At 35.5% G+C, this 22,226-nt stretch overlaps 1 protein-coding gene across 1 annotated transcript in view; it reads right to left on the minus strand.

The window, feature by feature from the left end:
* Positions 1 to 20,339, minus strand: part of LOC311077545 (adhesion G protein-coupled receptor E3-like) — a 34,867-nt gene extending 14,528 nt beyond the window's left edge. The window contains exons 1-10 of the mRNA XM_084106076.1: positions 20,259 to 20,339; positions 16,383 to 16,448; positions 16,083 to 16,208; positions 15,727 to 15,951; positions 14,240 to 14,368; positions 14,061 to 14,116; positions 1,889 to 1,978; positions 1,651 to 1,804; positions 1,388 to 1,504; positions 1,102 to 1,304 (exon numbers count right to left, since the gene is read on the minus strand). Of these exons, the coding sequence (XP_083962202.1) occupies positions 1,102 to 1,304; positions 1,388 to 1,504; positions 1,651 to 1,804; positions 1,889 to 1,978; positions 14,061 to 14,116; positions 14,240 to 14,368; positions 15,727 to 15,951; positions 16,083 to 16,208; positions 16,383 to 16,448; positions 20,259 to 20,286 (1,194 nt within the window). The 5' untranslated portion in view covers positions 20,287 to 20,339. The remainder of the gene's footprint in view (positions 1 to 1,101; positions 1,305 to 1,387; positions 1,505 to 1,650; positions 1,805 to 1,888; positions 1,979 to 14,060; positions 14,117 to 14,239; positions 14,369 to 15,726; positions 15,952 to 16,082; positions 16,209 to 16,382; positions 16,449 to 20,258) is intronic.
* Positions 20,340 to 22,226: the final 1,887 nt, after the last annotated feature.

A 22,226-nucleotide genomic window follows, 5' to 3' on the forward strand; every position in this document is an offset into this window, starting at 1 on the left:
CATACTGGTTAATAATAAGTGTAATAATGTGTAATGGCTGGAAGTCAGTCGTAGTTATTGTGTTTCTCTATTTTCTGTTCTTGTGTTTCTCTTTTCTTCAGTGATTCTGCTTACAATCACTTACATATTCCCTTAATTATCTCACTGCATCGTTACTTTTTACTCGTAGTGTGGATTTCCCTGAGGGGTTGAAAGGGTTAACTGTGTAAGATAAAAAAGACACACCCACAAAATGTTTTTTAACAGTAATAAACTGTAAGTTATAAAACAGGTTTATACTGGCAACACTGTTGCCAGTAGTTTACTGTAAAATTTATTTTTTGGGTCACCATTGTGCTGAAGAGTAGAGCCTGTGCTTCAGTCCAGGAGAAGATCTACAAACATTGATAATTTGCTGCATGTTGCTTTATTTAACAGGCGGTGACTGTGTAGTTGCTGAGCCAGTGGAAATCTTTTTATGTACAATAGTTTTTTAGTGGTCTCAAATAAAAGAAGTTCACAGTAATACTTTACTCACATTATTAATGCATTATACATTTTAGTTAATACATTTAAATGACAGTTGGTCAATTTAAGGCAGTCGGTTTCTGCAAGTGTAATTAGTTAACTATAATTTAGTGCATTTTTACAGAAACAAACTAGATTACAGTAAAGAACTGTACAATTAACAGTATTTTACTGGCAACAGTGTTGCCAGTATTTTACTGTAAAAAAAACCGGTAAGGTCTAACAGTGTATCTTTAAGTCGAATAAAATAATTTTTCAGTCATATATTTCATCATTGAAGATTTCATAAAAATAATGTTAAAATATCATCTTGTCTTTTTATCGTGCACCTAATATTGTGTATCCTCAAACTAAGTGTTTCATCACACCCCTAATAATTATAAATCAATGATACTAAAATAAGACTGGTGAAGCATCTTGGGCCTTAAACAAACCAGCTACTTGCTGGCCATACCAGCTTAATATGGTCATGCTGGTTTTTGGAACATAATATGGTGAACCAGCTAGAATCCAGCTTCAACCGGATTTTCAAACAGGGAATGCACATTTATTTGGTTTTTCATCTGTATCTATTAAACTGTTTAACTTCTTCACCTGCTCGTGTGTAAAGATGATCGTCACCGGCTCAGACAGCTGTTTGGTTTCTGGATTACTGACGACGACCGTCACCACCTTCGAGTTGAGCTGATAAGTGATGTTTCTCTCTCTATCGTCTGATCTCTCTCTGCTCATCGTGTGAAACTGATCGCTGGATGAGTTCATATCTTTAAAACTGACCAGCGCCACAAATGCAAAACCTAAAAGACAACAACATTTACATCGGGTCTTAAACGCACTGATGCTTTCATAAGTACATATATGTGCATATGTGTATTTGTACCTGGATATGATTTCCCCACAACTGTTTCCCAGCTGGTGTTGAAGAAGGCGGAGTCTGTGCTCAGAGTGACACGCCCACTGGGCGGAGTCTGATTCCGTGTGACTGCAACCTCAGCGACTGTGATTCACATGATCATACAGAACAACTGCTTTCAGTACTTCCAGTACTCAATATCGGTTTCATTTTATGCACATTTGAAACACAGTATTTCCATTCATCAACACAATGAGATAATGTGTCAACTGTAAATATTTGCGTCTCACAGGTGTTGTGCGTCTCCGTCCTGGTCACAGGCTCTTTAAGCTGAGGTCCGATCAGACGCATGCCTTTCTCCACCGTCAACAGAAACTGACTCAGCGTCTCGCCGCCAGCGATGTTCCCATCCGACAGCAGATCATTGGTGGAATTGCAAAAGTTCTGTGAAATTAATTTCATTCAGCCACTGTGCAAGTGCATGTACACAAACTACTATGAGAATATATCATGCAGTGTGTGTTTAACCTCCAGTAACTCCTCCGCTGTGAAATGTTCTCCCTGTGTGTTATTCAGAGACTCACAGCTATTCTTCAACAGTGACATCAAATGCTTCAACTGAAAGAAGACAGAAATCAAATTCTATAGACATCTTTAATGTTAAATGTTACATTTTCTTGTAATAATCACACACCAAATGTGCGCACACCACTGATCTATATAAGTGCCGCTCACATAAAGCCGGTTCTCAAACCAATCCCGAGTACACTGTTAACCCTTGCTGTAAAATTCTGACAATATAATACCATTTTCCATTAAAGCAGTAATATACCGTAGAAAATAAAAATAGCCTACAGGAATATACTGTGAATTAACAGTGCTCAAAATCGACACTCAGAGGCTGTTTTCCCAATCACACCCTATACCCTCATTCACTATTCCCTACATTAGTTCACTAATATAGTCCACTTGAATGAAAAGAAGTGAGTGAATTGAGACACTGATGAACACCTGATAAGCAGAATCACTGAAGGACAGAGAAACAAGAACAGAAAAAAGAGAAACACAAAAACTACAATTGACTTCCAGCCACACTGAGTGTGAAACCAGTTTACAAGCCAGTTTACGATTATTTCTTTCATACATGTACAAAAGTTCTTGTTGAGAATTAACAGAGATTTAGTTATTAATAAAATTTGTTGTCACCATGATGGAGATCAGTATTTGCTTTAGTTGGTCTCTTGTCCCTGGACTTCTTACCATTCATCTCTCTCTGGCTGCTGTAACGGTGAGTTTATAAAACACATTTGTTATGGCAAGAAAAAGTCAAGAGGAAAATGATCAGGTGTTTTTATTTTTTTGTGATGATGATCATCCTGGACATGCCTGATTTTCAGATTTTTCCTATATATAGTCATTGAAATTATAGTTATCTCAAGTTTAGCATATATCTGTGAATATACTAAATGAAATCAATATTTCTGTAATCAGGTCTTCTGAAGAATATTGTAATCATATAGTGCATTCAATTTTATTTTACTCCTGCTTGACTCAGACACACACAGATATCAACAATCAGCATATGAATCTCAACAATGGTGAAAAGTTTCATGTCGCAATGCATGCTGGGTTCCAGGATAATATAAAACTCCCAGCATGCACTGCTGCATGAATAATAATAATAATAAAAAAGAAATATTGCCACCATTGTTGAGATTCATGTGCTAAATTGTGATATCTCGGTGTTTCTAAAACACAGTGTAGCTCTGTTTCTCTGGTTATGCATCATGTGTTAAAAAAAAAAAGTCATTGTATCTTATTGCTGCGTTTTCACAGTGGTGGTAATGTAACACTTTTGATTGAGGATTAAACTCTGAATAAGTGAGAATGAATTCCTTAGTGAATGAACAGGCAATATGATGATTTTGTCATCATAATCATTATAACTGCAGTCATTCATAAACTGTGTGTGTGCACAAGTGTGACTTGTAAACACAGCTCAAGCAGCAAAAGAAACTCTAACGTTTTAGCATCAGCATCCCAACTAAAGCAAGCACTGATCTCTATAATGGTAACTTCAAACCAAACATTTTCAATTAAACATCTCAATAACAACTTCTGTAGATGTATGACAGAAATAAAGTCATACTGGTTAATAATAAGTGTAATAATGTGTAATGGCTGGAAGTCAGTCGTAGTTATTGTGTTTCTCTATTTTCTGTTCTTGTGTTTCTCTTTTCTTCAGTGATTCTGCTTACAATCACTTACATATTCCCTTAATTATCTCACTGCATCGTTACTTTTTACTCGTAGTGTGGATTTCCCTGAGGGGTTGAAAGGGTTAACTGTGTAAGATAAAAAAGACACACCCACAAAATGTATTTTAACAGTAATAAACTTTAAGTTATAAAACAGGTTTATACTGGCAACACTGTTGCCAGTAGTTTACTGTAAAATTTATTTTTTGGGTCACCATTGTGCAGAAGAGTAGAGCCTGTGCTTCAGTCCAGGAGAAGATCTACAAACATTGATGATATGCTGCATGTTGCCTTATTTAACAGGCGGTGACTGTGTAGTTGCTGATCCAGTGGAAATCTTTTTATGTACAATAGTTTTTTAGTGGTCTCAAATAAAATAAGTTCACAGTAATGCTTTGCTCACATTATTAATGCATTATAAATTTTAGTTAATACATTTAAATGACAGTTGGTCAATTTAAGGCAGTCGGTTTCTGCAAGCGAAATTAGTTAACTTGAGTTTTAGTGCATTTTTACAGAAACAAACTAGATTACAGTAAAAAACTGTACAATTAACAGTATTTTACTGGCAACAGTGTTGCCAGTATTTTACTGTAAAAAAACCCGGTAAGGTCTAACAGTGTACCAAATTGACTAATTTTTCATGGTCCATTGCTTTAAACGGTCAAATACACACAAAATATTGTAAACATGTCTGTGTTGGCGAGTGTAAACACAGTTTTGGAACATAAATATTTGAGAAAGAAAACCCAGGCTGTGTAACAGTATATTGGATCCATGCATTAGTGACAGCAGCCTAATACTGAATATTCCTGCTGCCGCCTGTCATGTTAATCAAAGAACAAGAGACAAAGAAAAATCACTTGCTGCTCTTGACTGGATAACTTTTAATTTAATTGTAAGCACTAATTTGTATTTAATTTTTACAGTGAAGACTATCCATGCAGTGTTATTTAACATTTCCCACTAAACATTGGACGTCGGATAGACGTGCAGATCATGTCTATATTGGGTCTGTCGGTCCATGACCAATTCTGGACATCTATTCGACGTCCAAACTAGGTCCACTATTTGGACGTCCAACCATGACCCAACTTGGACGTCATATTGACGTTCAACATTGGACCTTTGAACTGGGTAATTTTTTTGGACGTCATTTGGACGTTTATGACAGGTGCAGGAAATTTACATGATTACTAGGGGTGTAACGGTTCACAAAATTCACGGTTCGGTTTGATATATACGATACACTTGTGTCACAGTTCGGCACGTTTTTGATACAGCAAAAAGAAAGAAATGCCAGGGAAATTTCATGGATTTAATTTTTTTTTCTGTTTATCTGTTTATTTTAGTTCAGATTAACATTTGAGGGCAGCAATTGTATTCATAATGTCAAAATAAAACCGACGTAATGTTACTTGAAGGCATTATGCCTACTATTCCTGCCAAACTTCCATGGTTGCAGTTAGTGTTACTACAGTAAATCCATGGTGAATGTTGCTGATCTGTAGACACTGGACCCACTAAGCAAAATGATGTTCAAAACACGTCTTTTCAACGTCTTTGTCACAAAAGTCGGACGTTGAAAAGACGTCCACTGAGGAGCCAGAATGAAAGTTTTTATGACGTCTTTTTTTGACGTGTTCTGCACGTCCGATATCTAGACGTTCATCGAACCTTCACAAGGTTAAAACTAGTTCAGATGTGGCCATTGTGGCCATATTTCAACATCATTTATGGTCTCATTTAGACATAATTACTTTGACTATTGCTGTCAGATGATCTTAGTGAGAATTAACAGAGGTTTAGATGTTGATATTTGTTTAATTTGAAGTGTCACCATTGTGGTGATCAGTGTTTGCTTTAGTTGGGTTCTTGGTCCCCTTTCCTTTTTACTTTAACTTTTCTTTGGCTACTGTAACTGTGTGTTTGTGTAACACAATTGTTGTGGCAGAGAAAGCCTAGAAAAAGTATGAGTTGTTATCAGCTCAATGTTGATGATGACATAATCATCACAAAATGGGCATCTAATATTGTGTTTAAAGTTTTGTGTTTATATTTGGCATTCATAACCACTAACCTTGTGGAACTGCATTATTGGTGCCAAAAGCATTAAAATGATAACTTATTTGAAGGTGTATAAAAAGCATGTGCACATGATGTTTTGAGCAAATGTATCATATAGTCACACACAGACATCAAGATTTTGCATATGATTCACAACAATGGTGACAATAAAAAAAAAAAAAAAAGCTTCATGCTGCAATGCATGATGGGTAGCTTTCATAGTACAAAACTCATCCTTAATTCCCAAGCTTTTTTGTTTTGATTGTCACCGTTGTTGTGATTCATATCCAAAATCTTGATGTCTGTGTGTGATATGATACATTTGCTCAAAACATCATGTGCACATGCTTTTTATACACCTTCAAATAAGTGATCATTTTAATGCTTTAGGCATCAATATTGCAGTCCCACAAGGTTGGTGGTTATGAATGCCAAAACATCTGACAACATTAGATGCTTGTTTTGTGATGATTTCATCATCATCAATAAGCTGAAAACAGCTGATCTTACTTAATATTGGCTTTCTCTGCCACAACAATTGTGTTTTACAAACACACAGATAAAGCAGTCAAATAAAAGTTAAAGTAAAAGGAAAGGGGACCAAGAGCCCAACTAAAGCAAACACTGATCACCACAATGGTGACACTTCAAATTAAACAAATATCAACATCTAAACCTCTGTTAATTCTCACTAAGATCATCTGACAGCAATAGTCAAAGTAATTATGTCTAAATGAGACCATAAATGATGTTGAAATATGTCCACAATGGCCACATCTGAACTAGTTTTAACCTTGTACGAAGGTTCGATGTCGAACGTCTAGATATCGGACGTGCAGAACACGTCAAAAAAAGACGTCATAAAAACTTTCATTCTGGCTCCTCAGTGGACGTCTTTTCAACGTCCGACTTTTGTGACAAAGACGTTGAAAAGACGTGTTTTGGACATCATTTTGCTTAGTGGGGATAGTTCATTCATGGCACAATGTTTCTTCCTGATTTCCACGCACTGTTTGATCCGTTAATAACAGAGAAATGTGAATGTTTCTCACTAGATCTCACAGCGATGTTATTACTAATGTGGCGAATTCAAATGCTTTTTTTTACTGGATCTCTTATTAGCGCTGTCTGTGTAGTAACAGTGTTGCATGATCACGATCGGCTAAACTGATAAACGGTCCGTCAACCACACAATAACGAGCAGTTTCGTTCCGCTTGCATTACGTTTGCCATTTGATGTTGGGCAATGTTGTGGTCGCGCCGGCGTCTCTTACATTATGAGCGCGCTTGCCACGCGCAACGCGCCTACATTTGAAATAACAAAATTTTGGTCGGCAGGAAAAATGGTCCAACGAACCGTTCGGTTTGAAAATGCGTACCGAACACCGAACCGAAAGCGAAAGTCGTTTGTGGGTTGATTACTTTATTTAAATTTCTGTAGTATTTTTTACTAGAATACTACTGTTAGACCCACCTGAAAAACTAAACATATTTTGTTCATTTGTCTCTTTGGGACATTCTACCAGAAACGTACATTATCTGTCCTTGAATTGTTACAGTGAATAAAAAAGTATTTCATCCAAAAATTTCTAAAACTGGCTCATAGTTGATTTCTGTGAGTTGTTCTGTAAAGGAATATGACATTCATTAGGTTCTCAGATATTTTTTTCTTTATTAAAAACACTTTTGAAAATTACAAATCCTGTCAATGTCCTTGTCCCCAGCCAAATTGGAGCTACAGCTTTCATAGTTTTGTTATGCTACAAACTGTTATTTATAAAAAATAACTCATCAATAACAAGTTTAAGCTGTTATCATTCACATCAACTGATCAAAAACATGAAATTATATATACATTCTACAAATAAATTCTATTTTACAACTGTCCCCATGTTTTGGTCAGTCCTGTCACGTTTACATAAAACTCTACATAAAATGTGTGAAATACGCCTTTAAGGGTATCACTCAGAGGAAGTGACATCATTTGACCCAGGTGAAGCTTACATTGATTAAGGCTGAATTCTGTCATTGAATTGTATGATTTTAAGCTTGTTTTTGTATATTTTTTTTAAGAAGACGAGCTAAAGGGTCAGGCCCTGTCACGGTAAAACATTCCAGAAAATAATGAAAATGTTTTAAATCCAAAACATGTCTAAAAAGGTTATTGAAATTCCTTGCTTGCATGTTAACAGTTTTTATGCTAGCATGCTAGCAGGCTGAGTAATGGCAGTTTAAAATGGCCAACCGTCAGGCCCGTCACATCAGGCCCTGTCACATTTCCGTGTGACACGGCCTTACAAATTAATGTTATTGTTCTTTTTTATTACATTTATTGCATATTTTATGTATTTAACGCATGCAATAGTAAAATGAAGTCCAAGGTGCTTGATTTTTATACAACTGTGGCCATGGAAGTGATTTAAACACCTGAATTAAATTATTTGGAGGGCTGTCCCAATACTTTTGGCAATATTATGTATGTCCTTGGCTGAATTTAACCATAGTCTAATATTACATTAACATTAAAATTATAATAATAATTTAAAAAAGAAATGCCAATCAAAACTTAAATAAAGAACACAAAACATAACTTTTTCTGCATCATCAAAATCCATAAAGTCAGTCCTGTCACAGTACCGTCAGTCCTGTCACGCCATGGTCAGTCCTGTCACACAGGAAATATGACAAAAGTGTACTATTTGAGGAAATATTAATTAATTAATCTCTTTAACTGTGTAGATGAAGGTGGGGGTATATATCCACTACTATGTTTTTATAAAAATCTCCTATGTAAAGTTAGTTATTTTACAACTATATGAGTGCCTGGTGGGTATTCTGTGATTTTGTGTACTACAGTTGACTGAAAAGTTACTTATATTTCTTAAATGAATTATAAAACCATGTTAGATACAATCAGGGACATGTGATCAATAAGAAAATGCTATTTGTATCAAAGAAATTCATTAGGAAACCATTCTGACATATACAAATTTGTCTGTGACAGGGCCTGACATTTTAGGGGTGAAATGCGTATAAAAATGTATTTTATTTAATCATAAAAACATGCTGAGATGGCATGATATGTGTTTCTCATAGTTTAACATGTCCTCCATATGTCTCAACGTTCAGATTTAAGATTTTTAAGATTTTTTTTTCTGGAAATGTACGTTTCTGGTAGAATGTCCCCTTTATTCTACACTGTTAGACCTTACCGGGTTTTTTTACAGTAAAATACTGGCAACACTGTTGCCAGTAAAATACTGTTAATTGTACAGTTCTTTACTGTAATCTAGTTTGTTTCTGTAAAAATGCACTAAATTATAGTTAACTAATTACACTTGCAGAAACCGACTGCCTTAAATTGACCAACTGTCATTTAAATGTATTAACTAAAATGTATGATGCATTAATAATGTGAGTAAAGTATTACTGTGAACTTCTTTTATTTGAGACCACTAAAAAACTATTGTACATAAAAAGATTTCCACTGGATCAGCATCTACACAGTCACCGCCTGTTAAATAAAGCAACATGCAGCAAATCATCAATGTTTGTAGATCTTCTCCTGGACTGAAGCACAGGCTCTACTCTTCTGCACAACGGTGACCCGAAAAATAAATTTTACAGTAAACTACTGGCAACAGTGTTGCCAGTATAAACCTGTTTTATAACTTACAGTTTATTACTGTTAAAAAACATTTTGTGGGTGTGTCTTTTTTATCTTACACAGTTAACCCTTTCAACCCCTCAGGGAAATCCAGACTACGAGTAAAAAGTAACGATGCAGTGAGATAATTAAGGGAATATGTAAGTGCTTGTAAGCAGAATCACTGAAGAAAAGAGAAACACAAGAACAGAAAATAGAGAAACACAATAACTACGACTGACTTCCAGCCATTACACATTATTACACTTATTATTAACCAGTATGACTTTATTTCTGTCATACAGAAGTTGTTATTGAGATGTTTAATTGAAAATGTTTGGTTTGAAGTTACCGTTATAGAGATCAGTGCTTGCTTTAGTTGGGATGCTGATGCTAAAACATTAGTGTTTCTTTTGTTGCTTGAGCTGTGTTTTTGCAAATCACACTTGTGCGCACACAGTTTATGAATGACTGCAGTTATAATGATTATGATGACAAAATCATCATATTGCCTGTTCATTCACTAAGGAATTCATTCTCACTTATTCAGAGTTTAATCCTCAATCAAAAGTGTTACATTACCACCACTGTGAAAACGCAGCAATAAGATACAATGACTCTTTTTTTTTTTTAACACATGATGCATAACCAGAGAAACAGAGCTACACTGTGTTTTAGAAACACCGAGATATCACAATTTAGCACATGAATCTCAACAATGGTGGCAATATTTCTTTTTTATTATTATTATTATTCATGCAGCAGTGCATGCTGGGAGTTTTATATTATCCTGGAACCCAGCATGCATTGCGACATGAAACTTTTCACCATTGTTGAGATTCATATGCTGATTGTTGATATCTGTGTGTGTCTGAGTCAAGCAGGAGTAAAATAAAATTGAATGCACTATATGATTACAATATTCTTCAGAAGACCTGGTTACAGAAATATTGATTTCATTTAGTAGATTCACAGATATATGCTAAACATGAGACAACTATAATTTCAATGACTATATACAGGAAAAATTGGAAAATCAGGCATGTCCAGAATGATTATGACATCATCACAAAAAAATAAAAACACCTGATCATCTTCCTCTTGACTCTTTCTTGCCATAACAAATGTGTTTTATAAACTCACTGTCACAGCAGTCAGAGAGAGATGAAAGGTAAGAAGTCCAGGGACAAGAGACCAACTAAAGCAAATACTGATCTCCATCATGGTGACAACAAATTTTATTAATAACTAAATCTCTGTTAATTCTCAACAAGAACTTTTGTACATGTATGAAAGAAATAATCGTAAACTGGTTTGTAAACTGGTTTCACACTCAGTGTGGCTGGAAGTCAGTTGTAGTTCTTGTGTTTCTCTTTTTTCTGTTCTTGTTTCTCTGTCCTTCAGTGATTCTGCTTATCAGGTGTTCATCAGTTTCTCAATTCACTCACTTCTTTTCATTCAAGTGGACTATATTAGTGAACTAATGTAGGGAATAGTGAATGAGGGTATAGGGTGTGATTGGGAAAACAGCCTCTGAGTGTCGATTTTGAGCACTGTTAAAGGAGAACTTGGTAACTTTTTTAACTTAATAAAACTGTCTAGAAATCATTTGGATGGTTAAACAACCTGTTCTGGTGATACTGGTGACTTTCCCCGCTCCCCCCAGCGTTCCCAGGCGGAAAACCAACCTTGCAACTTGGGGACTACCGTCCCGGCAAAATAGAAATTGGAAGTCTCGTGAGAAGCGGGAACGAGAACGAGAACGAGCGCGAAACACGAATCGCTTTACGGCAATTCAACATAAACACACACGCATGTATGATGTATTACCAGATTACCCACCTCGGTAGACAAAGCTCCACACGATTCAGTTGGCTTGCTCCGATCAAAACAAACGCACATGAGCAGCGGTAGAGAGGGGGAGGAGGCCGCCGCAAGTGAGTTTTTTACGACCGTGTTGTGACATATACGCCCCCCCACAGCTGTAGGGGGAGCTCGTGGATAAAACATGCGACAACAAAAGGGAAAATCAGCGAAGAAGTGACTAGAGTTCCCTAGAGTTGCCGAGTTCTCCTTTAATTTACAGTATATTCCTGTAGGCTAGTTTTATTTTCTACGGTATATTACTGTTTTAATGGAAAATGGTATAATATTGTCAGAATTTTACAGCAAGGGTTAACAGTGTATTGTATTTATTTGTGCTATTGTTTGCAATTTGCTTATTTGTTCTTATTTTAGTACTGACTGTTTAGTTGTCTTTTTTTGAGAATTTAGTACAAAGTTTAAAATAAAGCCTACCTGTGCAGTGTGTGTAATCAAAATTTCAAACAATTATGAGATAATAATAATAAAAAAAACAATATGGCAGTTTTTTCCCTGTGGTATCGAAAATGGTATAGAATATTGATATTTTTCAAGGTATCGTATCGAAGCTAGAAATTCCAGTATCCTGACAACTCTAGTTTAAAGAACATTTTTTTTCTCCACAAAGAAATGAGAACACATATCAAATATGAATAATATATGAAAATTAAATGCTATTTTAAGAATGTTTTATCTTAACATAACATAATAATATTAATAATATACACTGTTAACCCTTGCTGTAAAAAAAGGCCAAATTCTGACAATATCATACCATTTTCCATTAAAACAGTAATATACCGTAGAAAACAAAACTAGAATACAGGAATATACTGTAAATCAACAGTGCTCAAAGTCGACACTCAGAGGCTGTTTTCCAATTCAAACCCTATACCCTCATTCACTATTCCCTAGTAGTTCACTAATATAGTCCCCTTGACAGATTGAATGTAAAGAAGTGAGTGAATTGAGACACTGATGAACACCTGATAAGCAGAATCACTGAAGGACAGAGAAACAAGAACAGAAAAAAGTGTGAGTGTGAAACCAGTTTACAAACCAGTTTACGATTATTTCTATCATGCATGTACAAAAGTTCTTGTTGAGAAATAACAGATATTTAGTTAATAATAAAGTTTGTTGTCACCATAATGGAGATCAGTATTCGCTTTAGTTGGTCTCTTGTCTCTTGAACTCTTACCTTTCATCTCTCTCTGGCTGCTGTAACAGTGAGTTTATAAAACACATTTGTTAAGTCAAGAAAGAGCCAAGAGGAAGATGATCTGGTGTTATGGGCTTTTGTGATGATATCACAACCATCCTGTACATGTCTGATTCTCTTATATTTCCTGTATATATTTTTTTGAATTTATGGGTATTTCATATTTAGCATATATCTGTAAATTTACAACATGAAATCAATATTTCTGTAATTAGGTCTTCTGAAGAATATCGTAATCATATAGTGCATTAAAACATTTTGAGCTCCTGCTTGACTCAGACACACACAGACATCAACAATCAGCACATGAATCTCAACAATGGTGACAATCAAATGTTTCATGTCGCAATGCATGCTGGGTTCCAGGATAATATAAAGCTCCCAGCATGCACTGCTGCATAAATAAAAAATTGCCACCATTGTTGAGATTTATGTGCTAAATTGTGATATCTCTGTGTTTCTAATAGACAGCGTAGCTCTGTTTCTCTGTTTATGCATGATGTGTTAAAAAAAAAAAAATTGTCATTGTAATTTATTGCTGTGGTTTCACAGTGGTGGTAATGCAACTCTTTTGATTGAGAATTAAACTCTGAATGAGTGAGAATGAATTTCCTTACTGAATTAACAGGCAATATTATGATTTTGTCATCATAATAACTACAATCATTCATAAACTGCATGTGTGCACAAGTGTGACTTGCACAAAAACAGCTCAAGCAGCAAAAGAAAAACTAATGTTTTAGCATCAGCATCCCAACTAAAGCAAGCACTGATCTCTATAATGGTAACTTCAAACAAACATTTTCAATTAAACATCTCAATAACAACTTCTGTAGATGTATGACAGAAATAAAGTCATACTGGGTAACAATAAGTGTAATAATGTGTAATGGCTGGAAGTCAGTTGTAGGTCTTGTGTTTCTCTATTTTCTGTTCTAACATCAGGTGTTCATCACTAATGCTCAACAATCACTTACATATTCCCTAAATTACCTCACTGCAACACTGTCTCAATGTTACTTTTACTCTTTGTAGTGTGGATTTCCCTGTGGGGTTGAAAGGGTTAACAGTGTAAGATAAAACGACACACCCACAAAATGTATTTTAACAGTAATAAACTGTAAGTTATAAAACTGGTATATACTGGCAACACTGTTGCCAGTAGTTTACTGTAAAATCTTGTTTTTTGGGTCACCATTGTGCAGAAGAGTAGAGCCTCTGCTTCAGTCCAGGAGAAGATCTACAAACATTGATGATATGCTGCATGTTGCTTTATTTAACAGGCGGTGACTGTGTAGTTGTTGGTCCAGTGGAAATCTCTTTATTTACAAATTTTTTGTTGTGGTTTCAAATGAAATAAGTTCACAGTAATACTTTTCTCATGTTATTAATGCATTATACATTTTAGTTAATACGTTTAAATGATAGTTGGTCAATTTAAGGCAGTCGGTTTCTGCAAGTGAAATTAGTTAACTAGAGTTTTAGTGCACCTTTACAGTAACATACTTTAGATTGCAGTAAAGAACTGTACAATTAACAGTAAATTACTGGCAACAGTGTTGCCAGTATTTTACTGTAAAAAAACCTGGTAAGGTCTAACAGTGTAATTATAACAATCATAATAAGCAGAAGTTCCCATTCTACCTTCTTCGGTGTGTGTTCTGCATCAGGCTGAGGTTTAAACTGATCACAGTCCATTTCTGTGCACAACAACAGGAAAGATCAAAATAACTAAAACGACTACAGTGCACTGATTAACTTCTACAAGATTCTCGTTAGCTGCTGCATAATGAACAGAGCAATCTCCCTGCTGTAATGCTCACCGATGCATTTTGACTGGTTGTTGCCGTAGTTGCTGTAACCCGGGTCACATTCGCAGATGAAGCTGCCTGGATGATTTCTGCACACTGCGTTTGTGCCGCAAACATCTGGATCTTTACACTCATCGATGTCTGTGAGAGAGAGAGAGAGAGAAAAGATGGGGTGAGAGAACATTATTAGAATATTAATAATATTTTAATTAATGTCATTTTAAAGTGGTCTAATTATGCCTATTTATGAAGTCTTGATTTTGTTTTTGGGGTGTACTATGTTTTCATGTTTGGTTGTTCAAAAAACACAATAATTTTACATTATTACAGCACCTCTCTCCCTAGTCTGTCTCGAATGTGTCTTTAGTTCCTGTTTCCATGAAGCCTCTCCTTCCGAAATACAAAATGTGCTGTGATTGGTTAGCTGGACCAGTGTGTTGTGATTGGCAGCGCTTGTTCGGGAAATGTCACGCCCCTTACTATAACCGAGAGTTTCATCTGCTCGGGTGTAAATATTAAGGGTGCCGTCAATTTCAAACCAATTCAAGCCTGATTCAGACTTAAGAATGTTAACAAACAAGAGGATCGTCCAGAACGGATTTCATGCACGGATTTCACAGGATGTTTCAGAGTATAATGTTTAATTTTCTTATACATTTTAGATACGATGTTATACACCATTTCATCATGATATTTATCGGAAAACTCTGGTAATACAAACAGTAATCAATCACAAAACCATGGTTAATATTCCTAAAGGGTCTTACAAAGCGAGAGCTTAAACACCATGTCAACAACACTAATGTTGGCTAGCATGCGAACAGCTTTGCCTTTTGTTTACATCGTAGCAACAACATAAAACTTATAATTGGAACTGTTAATAGAAAACACAACTACAAATAATAAGATATACTTGCAATTTGTGATCCACAAACAACAGATTGTCCCGAAAAAGTGGGAACTGCTCCGTTTCAGGAGAAGATTTTGTGCGTAGCCTGCATTGTAGTCTCTTATAGTTTCTGGAAGCTGTTCTCCGTAAAATGTGCAGCACACAGATAAACGTTTGGGTTATAATAATTAGGAACAGTGTTTAAAATCAACTGTTTTAACCACTCTCGTCAGCCTTAGGAAGATCAAATGAGTTTTGGAAACGGGGTGGACACAACAGTGTCTCTTTGACATAGCGACACCACAGTCTTCTCTAATGCAGCTCAACCAGGCCTCGCACCTTTTTGGGGTTTTACGTGGGCGGGATTATTTAAATGAGTAACATTATGACTTCACAAAGCCCGTAAAAAAAGCGTTGAGGCACAAACGAGTAGTCCGTTGTGGTTCTTGGAAAGTGGATTCTGTTAAATAAAATATCTCCCTTTGGGGTGGACTTTGAGCTTTGTAACCTTGCAGTAATCTTTTTATGATCAAACAGCAACATTACATACTAACTAAAGTTGAATAAGTTGAAAAGCATAATAAAACGTACAGCATAATATAAAAGGCACCTTCACATTTTGATTCAGAGCCAGTTGAGTTCATCCGAGTTGAGCTCAGCATGTCCATTTCATCATCTCTTACTGCATCACTCCTATCATAATCAAAAGGTGAGCCCCAAATGTCCGATTCAGGATCATACTCAACAGGTAAGTTCGAAACAAACATATCAGTTGCGCTCTCAAACTCCACATCACCAGAGCCAGAAAATGTTTTATCGGCACACTTGTTTATATCTGACAGGAAAGAAAGAGAATTTGCATGAATTATTGTTTTAGAACAAATTATATAATTATAATTTAAGCAAAGACATAAAGCCAAAATGATGAACTGCAAATATTGTTGACTCCTCAATCCTCTTTAATACCTGTACACTGGGTTGGGACGCTCATTATGAACCCTTGAACACAGGCGCAGGAGTAATTTCCATGTGTATTGACACACTCGGAGTGATCGCCACACACACTCGGAGAAGTTGCACACTCATCCTCATCTGAACAACAGACAGACAGAGGAGTGGATTGAGGAAACATGTCAATATAAAGTTAAAAAGACTACAACTACAGTGACACATACCGCTTTTTAATGTGCGACCATTAAAAACTTCATTAGTTGAACTGTTCATTTAAAAAAAAAATTTTTTATCAAATCACGAGGTCATAATTACCAACACATTTCATTTGAACAAGTTTAAATCCAATGAGACATCCACTACATGACGGCAGAAAGAGACCTGGGAAGAGAAAGAAAAAAATACAGTGATAGTAAAAACTCACAATAACTTTGTGAGAGTTTTTTTAGCTATAATTTTTACGTCTGGTTAACATCATTAAATGTGTGCAATTTGCAGCCAAATCGCATTTGATGAGACAAACGTTATTAATCCGACTAAGCATATTGTGGAAAAACATACAAAAATGCCCTTTTTTATTCCACAGGAATTCGCGGTTTCGCGCGTTCTTACAATTTAAAAGTTAACGGTCATATCCCTCAGCGATTCATATTGGTTTTGATTTCTTAAACAAATTCATTTGTATATGAGAAGTTAAGTGTATTTTAATCGATTTTGCTTGTAGTTGAAGGGAGCGTGTTGGTAAATGTCCTAAAGACGGAGATATAGCGGAGATAACTGTAGCCTGTATGTTCAGTGATAAGATATTGCACATTTTAGCCTCTTCCAAATATTTACTGCATTTTTAACGTTTGTTAAACTTCAGTGTTAATCTGCATACCATGTACTTTAGTTCAGATGTTAAAGACAATTAACCTGTACTGATTTATTGCGAATGTGAAATTGTAATTTTGAGTGGCACTTTGACGAAGCTATATTTTGTTTTCTGTTGTATACCTGTATGAGACAGAGAAAACTGTAAAACATTGAGCCTCATGGCTGTAAATAAAAACGGTCATATTCGTAGCTAATTGACCCTTCGCTAAGCCCCGCCCTCCTTAGTTACTGTTGCTACGCCTGTCAAGCTTTTGCGCCTGGCACGTCTATTATGCACTGGTTTCAGACATTCCTAAGGAGATAATTAGTCATTTTTGGCGAACAGGTGAAAATATGAGAGAGCAAGACTGCAGTATGCATTCGAGGGCTATATCCACGACATAATATGCAAACGATTAGAGAATAATTTCATCAAAATTGAAGCTAAAGCCTATAACATTAGGTCCCAGCGCAAGCAGCAGCCGCCTCGTACGCTGACCATTCAAATGGGAAACACACAAATTGAGGAACAGCTGTGCATGCACAGCAGGGTAAGTGAAATTTGAAAATATTCTAATATTTATAAATCAAACAGCTTATCCATATGTATTGTGGAATAAACACAAGACATTAGCCTGACCACTTTGCAATGATAACATTCTCCCGCTTATATTTTTAGCGCGCCAGGCTAACGTTACTACTCACACGTCGGACTAACTTACTGTTATGAACTGATTAAGTTTGCATACCAACCTTTTCCTTGGAGATCTCCGGCAAGCCCCCTGATGTTCCCTCCTTTTACTAACTACCTTTTACTTTTACTAGAACTAACAGGAGAGTCGCGATCGGATTGGGGTAACATAGTTTGACCGTCGATTAACAAAATGCTGAAATATATTTTTAAGTAACGTTAAGTTATGTCAGTGAGCCTCCGTCTTGCCTTTAATCACACTGCTTGATAACTTTATTCTAGAGCTGCTATAAAGCCAAAACACTTTACTTTTAATTTCCTATTATCAATGTAAAGCTGCTTTGGAACAATCTACATTGCTAAAAGCGCTATATAAATGAAGATGACGCCTGGCATTTCTCCCCTTGGGTTTTAGGTTTCGGGAAGGGAACAAAATCCACCACCCCGTCCAAACTTTTAGGATACCGGGTATCAGATTTGCACAATCCATACGCACAACGCTTTGGCATGTTTCCCTCGCTCGAAAGCTTGCCAGACCTCCCGCGCCTAGTTACGGTTGCTAAGCCACGATTGGCCTGTGGCGGTTTTCGGGTGTGGCTTAGCGAAGGGTCAATTTGGCTTCTGGTGACAAAATATTTTCTGCAATAATTGATGCAGCATGCCATGTCATAAAAGCTGTTCTATTTAATATATTCCCCTACAGACAGTAGCTCCTCCAGACCTTCGGGATCGCGAGCATGTGCTGGACTCATGCGGGTGGTAAAAAAAAAAAAAAACCTCTTTTATGCACTATTTCACAATCATTTCCACACTGTCAGTCTCTTCTTACACTGGGGCGATTTCTGGGCCTGTTGGTGTATTAGAAAGAAACTGACACTGGGTTGTGAATAATATCCTCAAAGTCTCTCTGGTTTCAAGTTTCTAACAACGTAAATCATCGATCTTAACCCTCGTGTTATGTTGGAATTCTGTGCACTCCCCTTATGGTCCGGGTCAAATTGACCCGCATTGGATTCAATACAATTCCTCAAAAATCACACTATGAAAAACAACAAAGATTCAGGTTCAAACTGTAAACTTTTAATATCAGCATTTGTCAAATATTCCAAAAAATATATATCTGAAGATATAATTTAATGAAAATGTTTTTAACCATTTTTTAAAACTATTTAAAATTTGAATATACGTTATATTTATATATATTTGCATATACATTTTTTAACTTTTTTTTTTTTTTTTTTTTTTGCTTGGAACATCATAACTGAACAATTAATCAATTAATCTGAGCTCATTTTTCCTGCGGTCTATGTCGAAGTCTCAAGATATTTCAGATATCTTGAATATATAAATGAGAGCTTATTTTACTATCTGTGTCTGTCAAAGATTTTCATTTGTAATTTGCAATTAATTCTGAACACAATGATTTAGCTTTTTCAAGTGTGTTTGGTTTGGGTTAGAGCACTTTTAGATACACTTACACTTTAGAACTGGAGTTGATGCCCTGACATACATAAAATAAATGTTTTTATTTTGTGTCTGTACAGTTGCTTTTGAATAGCTGCCTATGATGGACATCACAAACGTAATAGTAATTTTGTTTGTATTTGTCAAAAAAAACAACCACCAGTATGTTGAAACTTTGCATGCATGTTCATGATGATAAATGAGAAAAAGTCACAAAATATCAAGAAAAAAAAATGTTTAATATTATTTCAGGTAGCTTGAAAAAATAAATGATAGGTAATTTTTACCATCTGTGGCTGACAAAATATTTTTCTGTATTGAAATAAGTGTGGAAAACCAATTTTTTTAGCTTCATAATGTAGTAAAAAAAAAAAAATAACAAAATATAACCAAGAAATGTTATTATTTTGGGTTCGTACAGTTGCCTTAGAGCGTTAAAATATGCGGGTCAAATTGACCCGCGAACATCACGAAAGGAACATTTATTTTGTTTGTATATGTCAAAAAACACCAGCATGTTGAAACTTTGCATGCATGTTCATGATGATAAATGAGAAAAAGTCACAAAATATCAAGAAAAAAAAAAAAAGGTTTAATGTTATTTCAGGTAGCTTGAAAAAATAAATGATAGGTAATTTTTACCATCTGTGGCTGACAAAATATTTTTCTGCATTGAAATAAGTGTGGAAAACTAAATTTTTTAGCTTCATAAGGTAGTAAAAAAATAAAATAACAAAATATAACCAAGAAATGTTATTATTTTTGGGTCCGTACAGTTGCCTTAGAGCGTTAAAATATGCGGGTCAAATTGACCCGCGAACATCACGAAAGGAACAGTAATTTTGTTTGTATATGTCAAAAAACACCAGCATGTTGAAACTTTGCATGCATGTTCATGATGATAAATGAGAAAAAGTCACAAAATATCAAGAAAAAAAAACATAGGTTAACCAGTATTTCCAACAACTAGAAAATCTAAACGGGTCAAATTGACCCGCAACATAACACAAGGGTAAATCATCGATCTTAAAGAAGAAGTCTTGTTTAACACAGACAGGCACAGTTCTGTACTAGTGGTCTTTGACACATGTTCCCAGCTGCTGTCTGACTACTAATCCAGCTAAAGTGTGTCAGAAATACACTTCAGATGTGAACAGAGTAAAACAATATAGGCTACTCACCCAAAAGAAGTTTCCATTTTAGCTCCATGTTCAGAAACAGTTAGGGACCGTTCGGCACTTATGGAAAGGACCACCAGAGGAAAATAGGGGAGGGTCATGTCTTTTTATTCTTTGTTGAGGGGTGGGTCATCCAACTCTTTTTAGTCTAGAGGGGGGGCTTTTTGTAGTCTTTTGTATTCATGAAAACAGCTAAATTTCAAAGTGGCTTGTTTGGTGCATATTTTTCCATGTAGCTCCATGTACACTCTAAAAAATGCTATGTTGGCTCTAATTAACTTTTTATGTCAACAGGTTCCACGTAACTAGGTTATGTTGGATTTATGTAACATTATTTATTTTAATTAACTTGAGTTAATTACATAAGGTTAATTTAACTGGTCACAAATAGCACATCTATGACACAAATTGTGTGATTTATGACACATTAGTGTGTTAAATATTTTAACACATTCACTGTGTTAAGAACAATAACACACTGGTTGAGTTAAAAGTAGCACAAAATGTGTTGTCTTTAAGATATAACACAGGTTGTGTTGTTTTTAACACATCCGTTTTAAGAGTGCAGTGCCGTTTAGTTCAATAAGGTTAACAGTCTTAATTTAGTCCAAAGTAATTAAGTTAATTAAGTTCAATTATCCTAAAATTAATATTTTTACATTCAACCAAACCAAATATGGATTATTTGTAAATATATAAATTTTAGGATAACTGAACTTAATTAACTTAATTGTAATGTTATATTTCAATGTTAGTTTGTAATGGCAAGAACAGTAAGATAAAATGTGATCAGATGATCTAAAAAAAAAAAAGTTTGTTGAGTATTTAGGTTTGTGATATATGAAATTCCCAAAAGAAAATCTCCTGTTGACTGTTACTTTTTATCCTGAAAGTCTTTAGCTGTTTCAATAGTTAGCCTGTTATTTGTTTAAAGGAAGAGGAAAATATCTAACAATGACCTGGCGGACCGCCATTGTTTTTTGGACGGCACAAAGTCAGCGGTTTGACCCGTTTGGACATCCGTCGGTATGTCTAAGGATGGAAGGGTGTGTAACAGGATGAAAATGGAGTTTGGCTGGTTCCTTCCACAGCCAGGAATGCGAGGGAGTACTCTGGGGCGAATACAGAGATTGAAGCCTCTCCTCGTACAGCACAAATAGTCATCTTCATTTATATAGCGCTTTTAACAATGTAGATTGTTCCAAAGCAGCTTTACATTGATAATAGGAAATGAAAGTAACAGAGATTGTTTTGGCTTTATAGCAGCTCTAGAATAAAGTTATTGTCCAGCTAAAGTTAGTTTGATTGATTCACTTCCGTCACAAAGACCATTAGTTATTAACTTAGGGGCCGCTAACACGTTTTAACAGAAAACTCTTTAAGTTCTTTCTGCGCAAACTTCAAAAACGCGAACCAGTGAGAACGCCGATGACACATTAAAAAAAAAAAATTTGTTAGCCGCTATGCTAGGTTGTACAACAAAAGGTGCTATCATTAGATCACGTTTCCAAAGTGCAGAATTAATTGATGCTCCTTCAAAATTCTTTTTCAGTTTAGAAAAAAAGAATGGTCAGAAAAAGTTTATTCATGCCTTGCAGTCGGAAAAAGGGTTTTTATTGACAAATCCCTCAGATATTAGAAAAAGAGCTGGACATTTTTATAAAGATTTGTACAAAAGTCAAATTTCAGAAGACCAAGATGGTAATTTGGATTTTTTTGAAAATTTACCACAGATAACTAAAAATGTAAATAAGGAAATTAGTAAAACTTTGAGTTTAGTTGAGCTTGAAAATGCCCTTAAAAAATGGAAAAGCATCAAGTATTGATGGCATTACAACTGAATTTTATAAATCTTTTTGGGTAGAAATAGGTCCAGACTTGGTAACAGTTTTTAATTAGAGTTTGGTAAATGGAAAACTGCCACGAAGCTGCCGGAGAGCAATTATTACTTTATTGCCGAAAAAAGGAGAT

This window comes from Abramis brama (genome assembly GCF_963993115.1).
Source record: "Abramis brama genome assembly, chromosome: 2".
NCBI lineage: Eukaryota > Metazoa > Chordata > Actinopteri > Cypriniformes > Leuciscidae > Abramis > Abramis brama.